Source organism: Mus pahari, chromosome 10 (genome assembly GCF_900095145.1).
Source record: "Mus pahari chromosome 10, PAHARI_EIJ_v1.1, whole genome shotgun sequence".
NCBI classification, from domain to species: Eukaryota; Metazoa; Chordata; class Mammalia; order Rodentia; family Muridae; genus Mus; species Mus pahari.
In genome coordinates this window covers 41,311,792-41,333,621 of record NC_034599.1, presented here as the reverse complement: position 1 = coordinate 41,333,621, position 21,830 = coordinate 41,311,792, and the positions used below count along the sequence as shown (strand labels likewise).

Here is a 21,830-nt window from a genome sequence, read left to right as displayed (position 1 = left end):
CCAGCCTGGTCTACAAAGTCAGTTCCAGGATAGCCAGGACTATACAGAGAAACCCTGTCTCGAAAAACCAAAATTAAAAAAAAAAAAAAAAAAAAAAAAAAAAAGCATTGTGTTTTGGTTTTTAACTAAGACAGTTTTGGTAAGAGGTTGGCCAGAGCTAGAAATCTCCCAGAGTCTAAAGTATGTGCTATTAATTAAGAGGTTTTTAAAATGTGTACTTAAGCTCTAGTGTAGGTGGGCATGGGGCAGGGGTGGTCCTGGAAAGTGAACCTAAATCCCCAGGCCTGGTGGTGAGTACCTTTACCTGCACTGCCATCTCATGGCCTCCTATGACTGCTTTCTTTGATATCCACTCCAGGACTCTCCAAATACTCTGAATAACTTATCAGGTATGTATTTACAGAGAACTAACTATAACTGAGAATGGTTAGGAACTCTCTGGGGCCAGATGGCTAGGGGTCAAAGGTTAGCTCTTGCATTTTCCAAGTAAGCATATCTTATCCTGGCTTTGCCTTCATTTTTACACCAATCAAACCACCCACCACTCAGCATGTCTCACGGGGTAGTTAGGGCCTGCTGAGAACTAAGTAGTTAAGTCCCCGTGCCTAGTGCCCAGGGACCCAGAGTTAGTTATCACACGCCCTCTGGGATCAAGCTGCTTCTACTTGGAGTTTTCTTTATTTTTCTATATAGGATTTCCATAAATCAGACAACAGTTTGCTTGAAAGGTATAGTTATAACTGGAACACTATCAAGGACTTTCATTCCTGGCTTTCTAGAAACTTAGATAAACTCATGGGACTAGGGCGAGGCCTGATTTACTCGGATGAGCAGGTCTAGCTTTGTTTTGTCTTAAAATGGGTCTCATAGACCCCAGATTGCCCTTGAAACTGACATATAGCTGAGGGTGACTTGTGATTCTCTTGCCTCTGCCTTCCAAGTGCTGGGATTACGGATGTGGCATGTATTCCCAAAACACCGCAGGTGTTTCTCCCTGGATAGAGAGCAGACCTCCAAAGAGGGGCCTTTACACTTACAGCTCGGGCAAGTGACACCCATTCCCACCCTTGCTCCTCTCCACAAAGTGCTTTCGCCCAGGGAGACACTGTGTGGTTCTTGATGTGTACTCGGATGGGGCAGAGTTACCTTCCTCTAAGTGAAAGCTTTCTGGCAATAGCTGTAGGCCATATTCTCCATCAGAAGCATTATGTAAGTGGGATCTTGCATTCCCAGTAATAAAATGCTTATGCAATATTACAGCTAATTAAGTCCCAATGAAGTCTAATCAATAAGGACTCAAAAATATTGCCCACAAGAGATCTCAATGCACTCAGCATCAGTGCAGTTTCTTCATGGTAAATTAATTTTCCTTCCGTTAAGTAAATGGTTGGACTATATTTGTTCATGGGTGGTATTTAACAGGAGGATAAGGCAAAACACATATCCATGGATTTAAAAATGTATTATCAGGGAGTGAATCTAGTAACCAAATGCGTATATTGCTGGCTTCCATCAGTGGGTGGAGTCAGATGTGGCCTCTGCTGACACTGGCTAGATCAGGTCTCATTTTATATGAGCTCAAGGAAATGAGTCCCCTTATCATCTGTGGCTAAGGCTGAAATGCTCCCTGGATGACAGCTCTGAGCTCTGGGTCAATCCAAGAAGCTTCACTCACAAACACTGGTCTGGGCCTAGAGAGATGGCTACGGAGGTCCTGAGTTCAATTTCCAGCATAGCCATGTATAATGAGATCTGGTGCCCTCTTCTGGCCTGCAGGAATACATGCAGGCACAACACTGCATACATAATAAAAATAAATAAATAAACCTTAAAAACAAACCAAACCAAACCTGGTCTGTACCAAACATGATTTACCAGAGACCCAGAGAGCCAAATTACAGTAAATCAAATCATTTGTTTTGTTTTGGTTTTTGCTGTGAGAGGGCTTCACTATGTAGCCCAGTCTGGCCTCCAACCTCCTATGTAACCAATGCTGGTGTCCAACTCACTTGTGTTCCTCCTGCTTCAGCCTCCTGAGTGCTGGGATGACGAGCCTGAGCCAGCTGGCCCAAAATACCTTTGCAAACTAACCAGAAGTCACTTGATCTAGTCATCTACAAAATAATAACAAAAGATTATAAAGCCAATTGGTTTTCTGAGTGTGTACAAGCATCGGTGGTGAGCTACCTATCACTTTAATAGTACAACGCCGAGCCCACAGGAGATTCTACAGTTAAGTAGTAAGTTCTTTCTCAGCTTTCCTTTTTTTGGCAGGGTGGGAGGTTGGGACATTGAGACAGAGTTTCTATTATGTAGCCCTGGCTGTCCTGGAGCTTGCTATGTAGAGCAGGCTGGCTTTGAACTCACAGGATCTGCTTGCCTCTGTCTTCTGAGTGCTGAGATTAAAGGTGTCCAACATCATATGTCCAACACTGTGATTCCTTCCATATTTCACTCAAAATACTCACTGAAAAGACATGTGATTCCTGCCAGGTGCCTCTAGGCTACAGAAGATGCAGCTGTGTAAAATGTATCCGGCAGTCTTAGCCATAATAAACTAGGCGGTTAAAACCCACTCAAGCCCATGACAAATATGTGATCTTAGTTGACCTCAGGACACCCACAGAAGAACACTCATGTCTAACAAGGTTTGACCTACTATGAGAAGACAACTTCATCCCATGGTTACTATAGAAACAGTGTCCATCTTCAGAGACTGGTCTCCAAGCTGGAGACACTCTGAGTCTGACCTGGGCAGAAAAAAAGATCTTCTCGTGTTTCCCAGGCTAATGTGGAAAACCCTTTCAGCCCTGACTAAGTTTCTACATCTTTTCACAGAATCAGTAAGCTCTCAGTCCAAGCTGGTGACAGCAGAGAACAGGCCTTGCTCTTCACCCACACTGCCCTCTATAAGACAGAGACGGAACATGAAGAGAGAGAGCGGCCTCACAGCTCCGACCTCCACAGGAAGAGCTAATTCCAGGTCTAGTGAGTCACAACTATGCCCAGAGACAGAAAGAGGTCCCAGGGCTCTCAGCGTACTTCCCTTGAACCTGACTCCATGATACTTGAAGGATGTCTTTGCTTAGACGACAAGAATATCCTATGATTTCCTTTTCCTCTGTGCCTCACCATATGGACAGAACCAGCCTCTGATGGGTCTTGGGATTCAGGTCTATGGTATAAGACAAAGCCAAGCACATGCACACCACTGAAGACGAGAATGAGCATGCAGTAAGATGGTGACCACCAGCTCATTTCCTCCACTGGTTCTCACTTTCTGTGCTTCATCTTACAGAGCATTGTTTTATTCCACTTGGGGAATCTCCTCTCCAGGATTATACAGTAACAATATTTAGGACAATCACGCTGCCATTCTCAGAGTCTTGCAGCACTTATGACAACTCACTAAGAGCATGGTTTCAGCAGCTAGGTTATTTGCTAGGAGCTATGCTCAGTAGCCTGCTTTGGGGAGGCCTGACTGAGCAAGAGCCTTGCATGGTCTGAGAGGCTGGGGTGGAAGACACAGGATATCCAACCCCTCACAGGAAACACTGTGGACACTGGGAAAGCAGAGGAAGTGGTTTATTGACCTGTCCTTTGTTTGTATCAGTGAGGCTGAGCAGAACAATACAGCATCTGAGGAGTGGCTGAACTGGAGTGATCTGTGTGGCTTTTACAAGGCAACTCTCTTCTCTACACGTCACGGCAAGCAGGAAAATAGTATACAGTAACAACTCCAGAGCACAGCTGCAGAGTTTAAAGCAGACAAAATACAGGAACATACTTCATAAACTCTAAAGCTTTAGAGAAATATAGTTATTTTTGTGTGCATTTAAGGGTGAAGCAGGGACTGAAACAGGATCTCATATGGCCCAGGCTAGCCTCAAACCCACTGAACAGCTAATGACCTTCAGTTCCTGAGCCCCCTGCCTCCACCTCCCACGTGCTGAGATTAGACAAGCACAATGCAATTTCTTGATATTGCCTGAGAGAGACTATTTCCTGTGGAAGGGCTTTTGTAGGCCATATTTTTAACAAATCTGTACATCAATTCCCTCCTTTAATACATCTTTATGTGTGTAGACGCCAGACTACCCCATGGCCTGGGAATATAACAGTGGACAAAACTTATCTAAAACCGCTCATCCCTGCCAGCTGATGATGATGATGATGATGATGACGACATGGGAGGCGGGAAAACAATTTTAGAGTGTGTGGAGCTGACACAAGGGTTAAGACAAACACAATTATGGAAGCTGGTGGTGGTGGTGGTGACGGTGGGGGTTGAGAGAGGCCTCAGAGGGTCCACCTGAGGGGACAGCAAAGTGTGCTTGCTAAGTCTGAGAAAGGACAAGGACTTTCCTATGACTAAAGCCCAGGGCCTGAGGTCAGAACAAGAGAAAACAGTACTGGGGAGGGGGCGGGGGTGAGGTGCTGCAGAAGAACTCACAATTGTGTACATTTCTGATTTTTCTTTTTTGAGACATGGTCTTATTTCACTCTGCCGGCCAGGCTGGCCTTGAACTGATACAGATCTACCTACCTCCCAGGGCTGGGGTTACAGGTGTGCACCACCACCAGCAGCCTGTAAAAGAGTCAATCAAAGCCCCTGGAGCACAAGGGAGGAACGGATGACTCTGACATAGACTCGGTATGTAGGAAGTGCAGCTGTGTACCCGACACTCTGCTAGATTATAAACCATTGTGGGAAGGATGAATGCTTTCTCTGCATATACTCTAAGTTCAGAGTCTGGTGTGGAAGGTTTATAATGAAAGGATTAATTACAATAAGAAATAAAGTAAGATTAAAAAATATATGTGGCTTATTTATTTTCATGTATATGAGTATCTGCATATATATCTGCATGTCAGAAGAGGGCATCAGATCCCAGTATAGATGGTCATCATGAGCCACCATGTGATTCTGGGAATTGAACTCAGGACCTCTGGAAGAACAGACAACGCTCTTACCTGCTGAGCCATCTCTCTAGCCTCCAATCACAGTATATTTTGATAAATGTCATAGTAGTAAGACAAGGTTCAAAAAGATAAAAAAAAAAAAATGAAAAATATCTGGATGTGTCTTTTCTTTAATGTGCATGTGTAGGCCAGAGAACAATCTTGACCATCACCCTCAGAAATACAGGCTTAGCACTCAATCAGGCTAGACTGCCTGTAACTCTAGCACTCAGGAGACGGGGCTAGATGGTTCTTTATTTTAAAATTATAGAAAGAGACTCTGTCTCAAAACAATATATTTTGATTTTTAAAAACCTACATATATGTGTGTTCTAAGTTATAGTATAAAGTATATTTTTATCATGGTTGTAGTAAAAATTCTTGAAGTTCAGTGCTTTAGACACATTAGGAGTAAACTTTAGGGCAATGGTAAACTACTGAAACATTTTAAAACTACAAAATGATATCAGATTTGTGTGTTTGTATGCATGTACATGTGAGGTTTGCATGTGTGGCATAGTTTTTATTATTGGTGTCTGCCAAGGTTTCTCACGCAGAAACATGGAGAAGACAAGGATGGAAGCCAGCATCCCCAGATTTGGCTAAGTCTAACTTAGGCAAGAGAAGATGACAGCGCTGCTTATAAGTGGTTACTGGAATAGCGGACTGACTGCACAGCCTTCACTAACCAGTTGGCTCTGGTGGTGTTAAGAGAAGAAACAATCAAGACTTGTTTCTGTCAAGCCTCAGATGGAGACATCGGGGACACCAAATAGAGCAAATTTGTGGACAGGGAATGAAGTTCATTTTGGAAAATGCTTCAGCGAATGTGATTTCAAGATATTAAAGGAAGACATTGAGTAACAGGTTGTAGTTCAATGGTAGGGTACCCACCTAACATACTTAAGGCCCTGGGTTCGAGTCTCAGTACTACAAAACAAGGAAAATAATTTTTTAAAAGATGCTAAATAGCAAATGGATGGATACGTGGCCCTAGACCTCAGGAGAGAATTTGGAGACAGTTAATTGGGAGCAGTCCCCGAAAGGGATCAGTGAAGCCACGGCAGTAAACGAGATGGCTCAGACAGCTCATTCGGGTTAGAGGAGATGTAAAGGATTAAGAGAGAATGAGAAATCTGGCAGTACACTCAGGGGATAGAAGGAATGGATCTCAGAAGCAGTAAGAAACAATGGGGTTTAGAAAACAGTGAAAAACCCTAATAAATGAATGAGCAATCCAAGATCCTCGGGAGACTGAGGCAGGACTGTGTAAGCCCAGGAGTTCAAAGGCAGCTTGGAAAACACTATGAGACTTTTTTGGGGAGAAATAAAAAATGAAGACCTGATGAGACATCTCAACAAGGATGTTCAGGATCACAAACTTCAGAGCTACAAATGAAAGGAACACCACACACCTGTGAAAGGGGACCACGCCCCACAGGCAAATCAGGCAAAAGCCTCAAGGCGGGCAGCAGCAAGAACTCTTATTTACAACACAGCCCAGCTCTAGGGAAGGCTGTTTGGCAGTCTACTACAAATCTAAACAAGCTCTTACCATATGGCCTCACAGGCATGCTCCGTGGCGCTTACTCAAGTGAGCCGAAAATGTGTGTCCATACACAAATCTGCACAAGGCTATCAAAGCAACCTCAGTTACAAACTGTCAAAACTGGAGAGCAGCCATGACACTCATCAGTGGGCAAAAGGATAAACTGTAGTACATTCAGGCAGGGAGTATTTAGCAGTAAAGGGAAATGAGCTAGCAAGACACAACAGACATTGTATGCCTGTGCATGTTCCTAAGTGGAAGGCCAACGTAAAATGGCACTTCCAACCATATCAGGTTCCAGAAAGTAAAAATGCATGGAGATGATGATCACCAGTAGGGAGAGAAAGAGAAGGGAGGAACGGGGGAACACACAGGATCATCCCAGAGGTGGGGCTTCTCTGTCTGACATGGATAAATGCCTTTATACACCTGGCAGAGCCCAGCAAATTTACAACCCTGACAGTGAACCCTCCTGTAAACGACAAGCTCTGAATGACGGGTCTGCGTACGTGTGTGTGTGTGTGTGTGTGTGTGTGTGTGTGTGTGTGTGTGTGTGTATGCTGCTGGCAGGGAAGCTGTGGGAAGTGAGGCAGGGGGCATATGAACATCTTCTGTCCCTTTAATTCTGCAGTGAACCTAAAACTGTCCTCATTTTTTTCCTTAGTAGGGAATGGTAAAATGCAGTCACCATGACAACAGGAAATGCAGCTACTGGCAGGACATCTGATGACCAGGGTGGGAGCCCCCCAGAGCACACTTCTCTGTCTCCATCACTGTACAGTCAGGCTGGGAAGAGTCTAGGCTTCCCCTTTTGCTGTGCCTTGCACTCGGTCCTACTGTGTGCACAGATCAGTGTCCTGTGGTCGTGGCACCAAAACCCCACGAGGGAGCTCCCTTCCTCTAAATCCAACCTGCAGTTCTCTGTCCTCTACCTCAGCTTTCTGGGGCAGCTTCTCTTGTCTTCAAGTGACTCTGGCTTTCCTCTCTAACCATTCTTCTGACCCTCTTCACCTTCCTCATCTCTAACCATCCTGAGAGGCACAGAGAGTGAGCCCACCGGTAGCATTAGAGTATATTCTATGACACGCAAAGAGGCATCTTAAGTTACAACTCTCTCCTTCCCACTGCTGACCAGAACCTTCATTTAGATGGCTAATAGGCACCCCAAACTTGACATTTCTAAAAACATCTCTCCAAAATGTTGATGATTCAGTTATCCCTGATTCAGTAGCAAATTCATCCTTTCTATCTATCGCTCAGGTAAAAAACCTTGGGGTTACCTGTAACTATTGTTTCTTTACCTTAAATCTAATATCAAACATTATTTGAGACATACTGCCTTGGTTCAAATTCTAGTTCAGTCACTAATAAGCTGTTCTACATGGGGAGACTGCTTACTCTCTCCTGGTTATGGCATCACCTGCAAAGTGGGGTAACAACCTCATGCAGCTCATAATATTGAAGGGAGCTAATGTCTGTAAAATTCCTCCAACATGCCAATCAGGCAGTATGCAGCAGTGTTCTGTCCCGAATCACTCTATTTCTCAGTCTGGGAACAGTCACCCATAGCATGCACATGCTAAGTCTCCTACCAACCAGGTTCCTTCACTGAACTGCACTGCGCTGCACTGCACAACACTCCATTACACTGAGCTGCACTGCCCAGCATTCCATAACACAACACTGCACTACACTATGCTGAGCCTTAGGACACAGCACTGCACAACACTGCACTGTGTTGCGTGATAGTACATGGCACTGCACTACACCACACAGAACTGCACCACACCACACAGCACTACACTGTACCACGCAGTGCTGCACTACACCACACAGCGCTGCACTGCACCACACAGCGCTGCACTGCACCACACAGTGCTGCACTGGAATACACCACACAGCACTGCACCACACAGCACTGCACTGGAATACATCACACAGCACTGCACTGCACCATACAGCACTGCACTGTACTGCACCACACAGCGCTGCACTGCACCACTCAGCACTGCACTGTACTACACCACACAGTGCTGCACTGGAATACATCACACAGCGCTGCACTGTACTACACCACACATCGCTGCACTGCACCACACAGCGCTGCACTACACTCTCCTTTCAACAAGCAGTGTAGCAACTATAGGGACTGTCTTTAAAGGCCGCTGAAAAAAACCTTTTCAATTTTTAAAAAGTTTTCGTAATAAAAATTTAGAAAACCCCCACAGGTCTAACCATATTATGCTCTATTGTTAAGAGCCTCTAGATCTCCCCATCCAGCAGAGAGTCTACATGCTCAACTCCTTTCAGGCACACCCTTACTTGCTCCCTCCCTGGGACCTTTGGGTGGCAATCCTCCAGCATCCTTCCTTTCCAGTTGTCCCTGAAATGTCATGTTTTCCAACTGTTCCTCTTTGAATGATCACCCACCCACCATCCCAAAGGTTTCTTCTTCCCCTTTCCTTAGCATTATCATCACCTGATGCACGACCTTCTAAGTCATCAGTTCTGAGCTGACTCAGTTAAAGGGAACCCACACTCCACCTACTTATTCTAAAGGTGTGCTTGTTCTCCTTAAGAGGAAAGTAGCTAGACAAAAGGTACCACTGTCTATAGTGGCTCAGACATGCACAGAAATGGTGACAAAGAAATCCCAAACCAACTAAACACATCCCAAACTAAAGCCAAACCCAGAGGTTCTGAGTTGTCTGCTAACTATAACATCTGGGTTTCTGGTATCCGTTTTCAGTGTTAAAATTTCCAAAAAGCTATTATCCTATTGTCCACTTACTTAAAAATTTTCCTAAACAGTTAGAATCTGAAGGTAGACTAGAGAATTAGGAAATGAGAGCATATGAAGACAAAGACGAAAGCCTGCTTTGTCCTGGGCATCAGCGCCAACTGCGGAGCTCCCGCACTCCAGTGGAGGCTGTGGGGAGAACAGGTAACACGCGCTAATCCCACTGTAGCAAGCACCATGATGGCACCAGTGACTCACACAGCAGTTAATCTAATCTGTATAGCCAGGGGCCGTGCAAAGCCCTTAGTTAGCCATCTTAGACTGAGGAAACAACAGCTCAGACAAACTGATACTGAGCAGAGCTCAGATCCCTGAGCCGAAGCAGGTGGCTTATTCTGGTCCTGAGGAACCTTGCCACTTGGAGGAGCTGAAGCAAGCTGCAGCTTAGAGAGCAGCCAAACGGCCACTGACCCAGCATCACTGTACTTGTGAAGTTACTTCACATGCCTGCCTCTCTGTCATGGCTTTCTGCTGGCGGGTCCCTTACCTGTGGACATAAAGAACGGGATGCGGAACTTGCCGCTCAGCACTCGGGCCCGCAGATTCTGCAGTGTGCTCCCATCAAATGGCAGGGCGCCACACACAAGCACGTAGAGGACAACTCCAAGGCTCTGCAGTCCAAAGAGAGAGTACGGACAGTTAATAGCATCAGAGGAAACAAAAGAGACCATTAGTGTATGTGCAGATGATGGGACCAACTTGTCCTCTCTTTAGGATATAATATAGGTCAGTGTCAAGGTCAATTGTCTTCAGAGCAGCTAACATTCTTCTTTGCTTCCAAGTATGAATTTAGGGTGAGATCCCAAACATTTCTCAGACCCAGCCTCTCAAGAAAAAGTAATCTCTGTTGTTGCCACAGGCATCATCTGCTTAGGACCTCACAGGGTTCTTCTGCAGGTGCAAAGGGAGTAGTTGAAAGAAGGTTCATGTGACTTGGGTGCTGGGGGAGACTGGGGTTGCAAGTGCAGGTGAATGTGCTCTGCACTCCCACATGGCAGGATAGCTGTCATCTGCAGAGGAGACAGGTGGTAAGAAGGGACATACTCACCCATATGTCCACTTTGGGCCCGTCATATTCCTTCCCTTCAAAGAGCTCTGGGGCGGCATAGGGGGGACTGCCGCACCACGTCTTCAGCAGCTGCCCCGGAGTGAAGAGGTTGCTGAAGCCAAAGTCTAGAGAGGCAAGGGAACAACACTCATGTCAGCGTCCCAGCAGGCACTGGTTAGTCTCTGGTTAGTGTCACCAGGCTGAAATGGCAAATCTAGGAAGTAGGTAGTGAGCCACCTGAGCTCGCTGGGACTGGGTCACCTGTCTTGTTCGTATGCGCCTAGAAAAGGAAGGGGAGGGATAGAGGAAAAGTGAAGGAAGGGGAGACCCATGCTGGAAAACTTTTTAATTGATGGACTCTACCCCAAGGATACCTCAGCCGCCCTGGCTGGCCCTGAACGCTTGGCACTCTCTCTGCCTTTTCCTCTGTCCTGGGATTATAGTTCCTGCAGCAATCTGAAGGCGACATACCTACCTCCCTACAGCCTCTTTCCCTTCTCCAACTCTTTTGCCCTCTAGTTGGCAGCTATGTCTCCTTCTGCCCTCTGCATTTCTCTCTCTAACTAGCCAGAGAAGTTTCCCATGGAGGACCTGCTGGTTAAGACTACCTTTGGGCTGGAGAGATGGCTCAGCGGTTAAGAGCACTGACTGCTCTTCTGAAGGTCCCGAGTTCAAATCCCAGCAACCACATGGTGGCTCACAACCATCCGAAATGAGATCTGATGCCCTCTTCTGGAGTGTCTGAAAACAGCTACTGTGTACTTACATATAATAAATAAATAAATCTTTAAAAAAAAAAAAAAAAAAAAAAGACTACCTTTCCATGCTCTGTTACTAAAGATACCGGCTTTGGGGGCTGGAGAGATGGCTCAGCGGTTAAGAGCATTGACTGCTCTTCTGGAGGTCCCGAGTTCAATTCCCAGCAACCACATGGTGGCTCACAATTACAGATGTAATGGAATCTGATGCCCTCTTCCGGTGTGTCTGAAAGATGCTATAGTGTACTCATCATATATATAAAATAAAGAAATAAAATCTTAGAAGAAAAGACACTGGCTTTGTTCCTGTGTTGTTTCCATCTGTCAACTTAAAAAAAAAAAAAAACCAAACATATGTGTGGGGGTATGGGTGTTGCAAGATATCTGTGAACTCTGCGATTGTGTTATTTACTGAAAAATTCTACTTCTAGTTGTGGTGTGGCTCAGTCTCAGCACACACCTTTAATTTCCCAGGATGGATACAGACACACCCTTAGTATACACCTTTAATCTCAAACAATGAAAGTAAAGTTTAGTTTGTGGAAGCAAGTGCCCATGCGGAAAGTGATGTCAAATTGAGTGGCAAAGTGACAGTCTGAGAATGATTTGACAGACTAGGATATGCCTAGCTCTCAGGAGAAGAGAGAACAATTCAGGAGAGGGAGGGAGGGGACGGGGGAGCCAGATTGAATCAGTCAGCTTGGAGAGGGTTTGAGCCTGAACAGCTGAGTCGAATCAGCCAGACAGAGCTCAGAAAGAACTAGAAAGAGTGAGCTTCTTCAGCAGCAATTTCAGAGGCTAAAAACACTCTAGGCCTATATTAGATCGTACTGAGGCTAGAAGCTTCCAGGACTAGGTTAGCAGACAGAGGCAATAAGCCTCTGAAACATTTACATCAGGGGATAAAAAAAATACTTTTACATGTGGGTGTATGCACAAGTTTATATGAGCGCCCATAAAGGCCAGTGGAGGAAACTGGATTTCTTGGTGTTACAGCCTCTTTGAGAGCAGTCTCACATAGGTGCAGGGATTTGAACTCTGGTCCTCACAATGAAGCAGCAAGTGTTCTGAACTGCTAAGCCATCACTCCAGCCCCTCTTCTTGTCTAGCATCTTACCTTTACATCTCCTAAGCTATTCACTCAGAGCTCAGTGACTGCCACACAAAATCAGATCCTGTTAGCTCCTTGCTCAAAAAAAAAGAGGCGGCTCTCCTCTCTATGTTAGCATTGTCATTAAGCTCCGTCACAGCCAGCCCCACCCTACCCAGCTCTCCTGGCTAATCTTCAGTACCAGAGGGCTCACATCCTGTGTTTATATGGCTTTCTTTATATACTTCCTGTCTGTGCCAGGCCTGTTCCTGTCTCTTCTACCTTTAAAATGTCATCCGTTTTCAAGGCGCAGTCAAATATTACTTCCTGTATGAAGCTTTAACTGATTTCCAGCAGAAAACACCGTATCAGTGGCTTCCTTGGGTTGTCAGAGCCTTTTGTTTATTCTCTGGCATCCCAGTCTCCACTCCGCCTTACATTGTTCTTAGCTAGATAATATGTTCAAGCTTTCCACTGACGGCTGAGTGGAGGGGAGAGAGGTTTATTTGTTCTTTTCTTTTTGCAGAATCTTTGATATTCGAGAGAAAGGTTCACAAAAGTGAGCCAGTAAAATTACTATGTCAGTTGCTCCTGAACACTGACTGGTGCCTTCTCATACTGCTGCGTCAATGGCCACCTACCAGAACCTCTATCTCCAACCCCTCTCACCCAAGCTGCTGAAGGTAGCTTACTGATCACCAGGGGTTTAGTTCAGGGTCTGATACAACCAAAACAGTGCCATTTGTCAACAGAAATAAACACCCTGTTGTGAAGTCTCTTAGATCACTGTGGTGGTTTGAGTAAAAAAAAAAAAAAAAAGCCTGCATAGGCCCATAGGGAGTGATGCAATTAGGAGGTGTGGCCTCATTGGTGTGGGTGTGGTTTTATTGGAGAAAGTGCATCACTAGGGGGCTAGGGGGTGGGACTTTGAGGTCTCAGAAGTCAAAGTCACTTAACTTCTGCTGCCTGTGGATCAAGATGTAAAACTCTTAGCTCTTTCTCCAGCACCATGTCTGCCTCTGCTGTGCCATACTTCCTGCCCTAAGGCAGGAAGGACTAAACCTCTGAGGCCAGCCAATGAGATGTTTTCCTTCATAAAAGGTGCTGTGGTCATGGTGTCCCTTCATAGTAATAGAGCACTGACTAAGACAATTCCCCACCTTCTCTGTACTCCCCGGTGACTCTTTATCTCTGTGTGTGTGTGTGCATGTGTGTAATTCTTTCAGCTTTAAAAACACTCTACCTCCCTTAGAGAAGTCTATTCTTTCTTCCTAGTTCCTGTAGAACTACTTATTAGAGTTGCTGAAGGAGACCTGTCCAATGACAACACAGCTGACACTCCATCACGCATAGATGGAGGGAATCTGACCAGGCCCCACCTCTAGATGAAGAGCTGCATGTAATTAAAGCTGCCAAGAGAGGGAGAGTCAGTCTTCTATTCTCAGAGATGAGGCCCCAAGGGTTATCTAATCCCAAGTGGTCAGAACTCACACACACACACACACACACACACACACACACACACACACACACACTAGTAAGAAGAGGAGATAAGTTGAGAAGGAGTGGGGGACACATGAAAGGGGCAGAAGAGATGGAAGTGTGGGAGAGTAGCACTCATGTTTCAAAAAGAAGTTTAAAAAAAGCTACTATTCTTTCCTGACTTTCATGATACTTAGCATTTCTTCAAGCACAGTGAGTGTGTAAAAAACAGTGCTTATGGCCTGTCATGGTAACTCATGCCTTTCATCCCAACATTCTGGAGGCAGAGGAAGATCGGTTATCTGTGGATTTGAGGTCAGCTTGGTCTCCATTATGGGTTCCGGGACATCCAGGACTTCACAGTCAGATCATGTCTCAAAAACAAACAGCAGATGCTGATTCTGCAGGAGACACACTGGAAGCCATGCCACCTGATCGGCTTGCTGGAGAGAGTCAGCCATACCAACTTATGGCTTGCTGGAGAGAGCTGGCCATGCCAACTGAAGGCTTGCTGGAGTCTCCCTAAGTCACACAGGCAGCCTAAGCTGATGGAGATCTTGTAACGTAGTTCAGGCTGGTCTATAACTCAGGGTCCTCCTGCCTAGACTTTCTGAGTGCTAGGACTAGAAGAATATACCACCAATCTTTTCAGTGTCCAATTACACCTCACAGTCTGTACACAGTGAGCAAAATTGTCCAAACTCTTCATAAGCAAGTAGGATAGGTTGTTAAAAATCCTAACAGACCCTAGACTTGATGGCACGAGCCTGTAACCCCAGCTAAGTAGAGGCTAAGGCAGGAGGACTCGAAGTTTGGGGTCAGCCCAGGCAGCTCAGTGTGGAGGCCCTGTGTCAGAACAAAAACACAGGGACTGGGCTCAGCAGCGGAGTGCTCATAGGCATCACTAACAAGAATCTATAGTGGGACACTTGTGGTGATAATGTGAATGATGATTTCAATGCAGTTTAAGTACCAAGCCTAGCAGGGGCAGGCCCAGCGTCCTTCCTGACAACGCATCACTGTAAAGTGAGGTTTCCTTAGCACTGTATGGCCATCTTCCCTGCCAGTGGCCCTTTACCTCACATCCCTCTCCATCACTGCCATGCATATGGAAAGCTAGGAGTACGGCTAGTTCAATGTGCATTTAACTTTAGCATGAGTTGGTTTTGAACATTTAAATTATCCAAGCAGGAGAAACCTCAAATTATTAACACACAGGAACATTGGAACTCATTTTGGAAATTCAGCTCCCTCTAACAAATACTTAAGGGGCTGAAAAAAAAATGGGTTGGAGGAAATATGCGCTCTGGTTTCTCTTAGCTGCTTACCGTTGTGGGCGGCTTCTGCACACTTCAAGCAGAGGGCTATTTTTCAGAACCGTTGGCAGTTTAGTGAAGTAGCAAGGGGACCCTGGGATGTGTGGTTGAAGCAGGGGCGGGGAAGACGTGGGTGAGCAGCCTTTACTGTTTATAGGACAGACAACTGAAATAAACTAAATATCAACCAACACAAGAGGAAAAACTCTAACAAAAATAAAGCAAAGACTAAAACAAGGATGGATTCTCACTGGCTTGGGTCAGAATTATCAACAAGATTTACAACAACGCAATAACAACAAGGCACAGAGCCAGTGTTTGATCAGTTACTTTGTACCTAAAAAGTTACGATTTCTCTTCCAAAGAGCTCCTCAAGCCCTCGGGCTCAGGAGCTGCTGTTTCTGCTACTCAACACTGCCTACTGCTACACACTCCCAACACCTCATACAGGACTCTAAACGAATGCCTCCATTTCTTCACACACTCATTTAACATCAGTGTCTGGAGGACTTGCAGGAGATACTGCAGTATGACAATCCCTACAGAAGGGACACCATCCCATGGATGACTCAAAAAGGAAGCAGGGGGCTAGAGAGATGACTCAGCACGAAGCCTGCTTCCTGTGCAAGCCTGAGTTCAAATCTGACACACTTACTAAAAGGCTGAGTGTACCCAACCGGCATTTGCTGGGGAGGGGAATCTAAGACTTGCTGGCTGCCAGGCTGGTTGCAGGGTCAGTGAGAAACCCTGCCTGAAGAGAATGGGTGGGGGGGGGGGGAGATAGCTCAGTGGTTGAGAGCACTGATTACTCTTCCAGAGGTCCTGAGTTCAACTCTTAGCAACCCCATGGTGGCTCACAACCATGTAATGTGATCTGATGCCCTCTTCTGGTGTGTCTGAAGACAGCTACATAAAATAAATAAATAAATCTTAATAATATACATATAAATAAATAAATCTTGAGAGAGAGAGAGAGAGAGAGAAAGAAAGAAAGAAAGAAAGACAGACAGACAGACAGACAGACAGAAAGAAAGAAAGAAAGAAAGAAAGAAAGAAAGAAAGAAAGAAAGAAAGAAAATATATGAGAATGGAGAGGGAGCTGGGCAGTGATGGTGCACCGAGTTAGTTCCAGGACAGCCAGGGCTATACAGAGAAACCCTTTCTCGAAAAACCAACCAACCAACCAACCAACCAAAAGAATGGAGAGGGATAGAGCAGGACATCTGATGGCCTCCAAGTGCAGGTTCAAATGTGCGCATGTAGATACCATATATACACCACACACACACCCATACACACAAAACCTAAAACAAACTCAAGATCGGACTTCAGTGATCTGAGAAGGTAAAGAGAGAAAAGTGGACTGGAAACCGGATGGGGGTGGAGGGGACAGGAGCAAGTGCAGAACACTCAGAACCTGCTTGCTAAGTGAATACAAGAGACTATGAAGGGACTGCCCTGGGTGTTGCGTGAGGCTGTGGCACCACCCAGAATGCACAGCTGCATCAGGTGAAATGACCTCAGCTCTAAAGGCTGGGTGCTGTGGGCCTCTGCTTCCCTCCCCTCCCTGCCCGGCTTTGAGAGATTCTGGTGACAATGACCATACTGTGCTTCTTTGTGTGTGTGTGTGTGTGTGTGTGTGTGTGTCTGTTTGCTTCGAGACAGGGTTTCTCTGTATAACCCGGCTGTCCTGGAACTCACTCTGTAGACCAGGCTGGCCATACTGTGCTTCCTGATACATACTCAGCAGAGATCCACTCACAAACTGCCTTTATTCCCAACAGCCTTATTAAGGAATATATATAAAAAAGTATGTTATAATTTCATCTAATTAAGGTACATTGACAGTGGTTTTTGGTACATTCAGAATTGGGTAACCAAGGCGGATTTTAGAGTATTTTACCACAGAAAGAAGCCCTCTCTGTACTAACCGTCATCCCAGTACCAGGCATCCACTCCACACTTTCTGTCACTATGGACTGGGCGTCCTCCTTTCAGCATGTCTAGCTTAAGGGTCAAGTCAAATGGACAGCGAGAAGAAAAAAGAAAACTCAGGACAGAGTTTTTAAAAAATTAGAAAACTAAAAGTGGATGAGATTTTGGCAGACAGGGTTTCTCTGTATAGCCCTGGCTGTCCTGTCACTTTGTAGACCAGGCTGGCCTCGAACTCAGAAATCTGCCTGCCTCTGCCTCCCGAGTGCTGGGACTAAAGGCGTGCGCCACCATAGCCGGCTTTGGCAGAACTTTTAAAAAACATTTTTAAGTCATACATGATATTCCCAGAGTTAGCAGAAAGCATAGCCTGGCCACTTCAGCAAAAGCACAGGTTCTGTGCTAGAAAAGGTCCCTGTGTCCCCAGAACCAGTGCCACCTGGAGGACCTGGAGTGCCAGGATGTGTCTCTCTGCGGCTGGGTTCACTGGACAAGTGACCTTAGCTTATCTCTGCTATTATGGTTGAAAGGCAGACATGGCCCAGGATGGAGAATGCCACAGACTAACCTCTCGTGAAATGTCACCACAGTGAAACCATACAAGTCACAAATGGAAGAAGAGGGAAGACTCAGGGACGAGCTCACAAGGGCAAGTAAATACTTGGAGTTGCAGGGCATCCTAAAAGCCCAAGAAAGCAGGAGGTGTGCAGCGCTGAAGCCAATGCCATGAAGGGGGCTTTGGATATGGAAGAGCAATTTGGATATTCATGCAGTAATTTAGGGTGGATCAAGTAATTCTTACTACCTTTACTTGTACATTGCTTTGCATGCAATATGACACACGGTGATTTTACAAAGCATCCTGGATAAGATACTTGAGATGACATAAAGGGAAAAGCATAATTGTAGATATGCTGACTGTATTCAGAAAACAAGCCCTGGGAAGAAATGATTTCAGAATGACCAGTGTCTTAGAGGGAAGGTTATATCTGCAATGTTTAGAAATCTTTCATTTAAACTTCTAAGGGTAAGCATACATGAATCTACAATTAACTATGTTCTTTTAAATATACATATGTTAAAATATTACTTTTGGGATGGGATATTGAGACCAGGTTGGCCAATTCCGATTCTTCTGCCTCGGTCTCCCAAATGTTGAGATTACATGTGAGCACTGGATGTCCAGATTAAAGTAGAGACAGCCAGCAGTCCTTTTTCAGAGAACCGATACTAGTCTCTATGAAAAAAAGCCAACATTCTTTATTGTTTATCTTCATAAATAGGAAAAGATTTATGGCCTATAGACTCAATCAAAGGTGATAAATGTCATAAAGATTTTTACCTAAGAAATCAAAGTCATGGGCTGGAGAGATGGCTCCGTGGTTAAGAGCACTGACTGCTCTTCCAGAGGTCCTGAGTTCAATTCCCAGCAACCTGTATCCGAAGACGGCTGCAGTGTACTCATATAAATAAAAACATATAGATAGATAGATAGATAGATAGATAGATAGATAGATAGATAGATAGATAGATAAATGTTTTTAAAAAATAACCAAAAAACAAAAGAAATCAAAGTCATAACAGACAGAACCCACTAAGGGCTAGAGAGATGGCTCATTTAGGAAATGCCTGCTATGCAAGCAAGGGGACCTGAGTTTGATTCCCCAAAGCTAAATGTAATGACAAATGTTTCTAAATCTGGTGATGGGGAGAAGGAGGCAGGTGTGGAAGTGTGCTGGCCAGGCATCCCTGATTAATCAGGAAGTAAAAGGTTCCAGTAAGAGACCCTGTTTTCATAGGTAGCTAGTAGGCTAACACTTAAACAATACCCAGTGAAATTCTTTGGCTTTCATATACACAGAGATACATGCCCACTTGCACACACATAAACATACATATGTGTGTGGGCACACACAAAGGAAATTGGTTACATTGGATACAGCAGTTACACCCAACACAGCAGAAGCCATGTGGGTGGAGCAGTTCTCTTTATGTGGCCGATGGTCATTTATTTCTCCACTCCTAAGCAACCAAACTTAATTTGTTAAGTCTCTTTTCCAACCCCCAACACCCTGGTTAGTTAGCATTTGTCTGCATGCTCAAAAAGGCAATTTACATCCTTTTCTCTTAATAAAGAGCAGAAGACTAATTTGAACCCTATGTTCATCGTCTAGGATGGTTTAAATGCCAGAGGTTGCTATTGATTTTGAGCCTTGAAACTCTTTGTTCTAGGCGAGATGAGGTGCTTGAGGCTATATAAGGTAGTGATACTGTATCCTAAAATAAGCGTATCATTAGCTGGGTATGTGAAACGTGGTGGGAAAAGAGAGGAGGGCTGGTGGCACTAATTTAAAAATCAGGACAATTCCAAGAGCAAATTTTCTTGTTCGGTCCACCACTTCAGAGCAATAACAAGGATGTCTTTCCTGGTTGACCAAGGAACAATCCAAAGCAGATGTGAACAGATGGGGCAGAACCTTCAGCTAGTGCCAGTGTTCTAAGTGCTCCCAAAGCAATGCAGCTGACAGCCAAGCCTTCTGGAGAGCTAGACTTCCCTTCCTGCTTGTGTGTGTGCGCACGCGCACTCGTGTGCGAGTATATATACATATGCAGAGGGAAAGATTTAAGGTCTACCAGACTCAACAAGGTGAAAAATGTCATTAAAGATTTACTAAAGAAACACAGTCATCACAGGAAAAAAACAAATATATATATGGAGAGTATAGCTTGGGAGGACAAATAAACTGGAAATATATCCATATTTCCAAGTGTCCATCCGCACCAGGAAGCACTGGGACAAGATCCCTCATTCTGTCAAAGCTGTAACCTTCTGAGGACAACTTACAACCAGAGACAAACACCCCAGTTAACACGCACAGTTAACTCTGGCCCTTGTCTGAGATCTCCATGGACTTACAGAGAAAGGGGGCTTGTTAGAGATGACTCAAAAATAATAAAGACCAAAATGAGCGGGAAAGTTATATAAATAAACATTGGTTTGTTACCCAGGCTGCTGATATGACATACACACAGAAAGAGAACTAGTTTTCTTTCTAGTATAAGTCACCTACATGACTACTCACTAAGCATTGTTTGCTATTATTACTTCTTTAATGAATAAAACAACAGAAGGCAGTGTGGATTGCAGGATCACACACAGCACTGACGAGGGTGATTTTGAAATCTTCCAGGAATCAGTGAGTTCACGGTGAAGAAAAGCTAGGGGAATCCTTAGTGCTTATTAGCATGTGCACCAACCCCTGGCTGAACTTACTGACTAGAAGCTAACAAAGAAGTAATGACAGACTCATAGTCTGAAACACACATTCAGGGAAAATCCCTTCATGGGGAAATGGCATTTATGATGAAGAACTTATGGGGTTTTCCCAACATACACTAGCAGGTGGGATCGCCGAACTGGCCAATCTCAACACTATCAAGACTACTGCAGATACTACTACCCAACTTTTTTTGTTTGTTTGTTTGTTTGTTTGTTTTTTCGAGACAGGGTTTCTCTGTGTAGCCCTGGCTGTCCTGGAACTCACTTTGTAGACCAGGCTGGCCTTGAACTCAGAAATCCGCCTGCCTCTGCCTCCCAAGTGCTGGGATTAAAGGTGTGCACCACCACTGCCTGGAAACCCTACTCTTTCCATAAGAAAGCAAAATTGAAAAGCCCCAACAGAAGTCTCCTTGATTAAATGAGTCAATTTTAAAAGGTGCTGTCATCAGACAGTTTCCATAGGACATGTAGACAATACCCACCAACACTGTTAGGAATAGTAACATGCATGTCATAGTCAGAATTCTAAGTCACAACAAATTAGAGCCACAAAGGTCCACTCAGTGTGTTCCCAATACTTGCAGGTGAGCATATTACTCAGAAGTTTTAGTGTACCTTTTATAGAGCACAATGAACAAAGACCTCTTTCATTTTTAAACAGAACCTAATGATACCAAATGGAAACCCAGTATTTAAATACAGTATTTTTCAAATTAAAAATCAAGGGCCAGGTATGATGGCACATGCCTTTAATCTCAGCATTCAGGAGACAGAAGCAGGTGGCTCTCTGTATACTGGAGGCCAGCCACTGCTACTCAGTGAGATCCTGTCTCAAAATAACCACCACCACCTCCTCCACCTCCACCACCTCCTCCACCGCCACCTCCACCACCTCCTCCTCCACCACCACCACCACCGACCAACCAAACAAACAAATAAACAACCAAATAACCAAACAAAACAACACTATGAAGCCAGGGAGAAGGCTCTCAGTGGGTGATGGAGCAAGCTTGGTAACTTGAGTTTGGTCCCTAGAAACCATGTAAAGGCGCAAAGAGAGAACCAACTCAACAGAGTTGTCCTCTGACCTCTACAGGTGTCTGCTGGCATGCAGAGCTACGCACATACATCATGGACACACACAGTGATAAATTCAGAATTCAGACATGACCCGATAGGGAAGGTGGGAGTGGCACTTAGAGAGATCAAAGGTATAGCCTCAGAGTTATAAACAAGTGAAAAAAAATGCCTTCTTAGGTCAAAGCTAAGAGATTAACATAATTCACCTGACCAGAGACATTAATTAGAGCTGTAACCCTGAGAGATGTATGTGGTAATAGAAAAGTACTTCTAATGTCTGATGCTCCACCAAAGTGCTCTCAGAACAATAGGAACAAGACAGACATGTCCTCAATGACCTGAAGATTAGTCTGTGGATGAGAAAAACACTGACAAGAGAATTATGATCACTCTTTAAGCATGAAGGGGCAACTGGTATGTAAGAAACAAAGGTGACTTGCTTCCCTTTGCCCCCTTCCTCCCCTTCCCCCCCTCCTTCCCCCTCTCCTTCCTTCCGTCTTTCCGTCTTCCTTCCCTCCCTCCCTCCCTCCCTC

General features: G+C 44.9%; 1 protein-coding gene across 2 annotated transcripts in view; it reads right to left on the bottom strand.

Moving 5' to 3' along the window:
• Positions 1–21,830, bottom strand: part of Sik3 (SIK family kinase 3) — a 212,254-nt gene that overhangs the window by 37,547 nt on the left and 152,877 nt on the right. For both annotated transcript variants that reach the window (XM_021208114.1, XM_029543055.1), the window contains exons 5-6: positions 10,360–10,484; positions 9,799–9,922 (exon numbers count right to left, since the gene is read on the bottom strand). In XM_021208114.1, the coding sequence (XP_021063773.1) occupies positions 9,799–9,922; positions 10,360–10,484 (249 nt within the window). The remainder of the gene's footprint in view (positions 1–9,798; positions 9,923–10,359; positions 10,485–21,830) is intronic.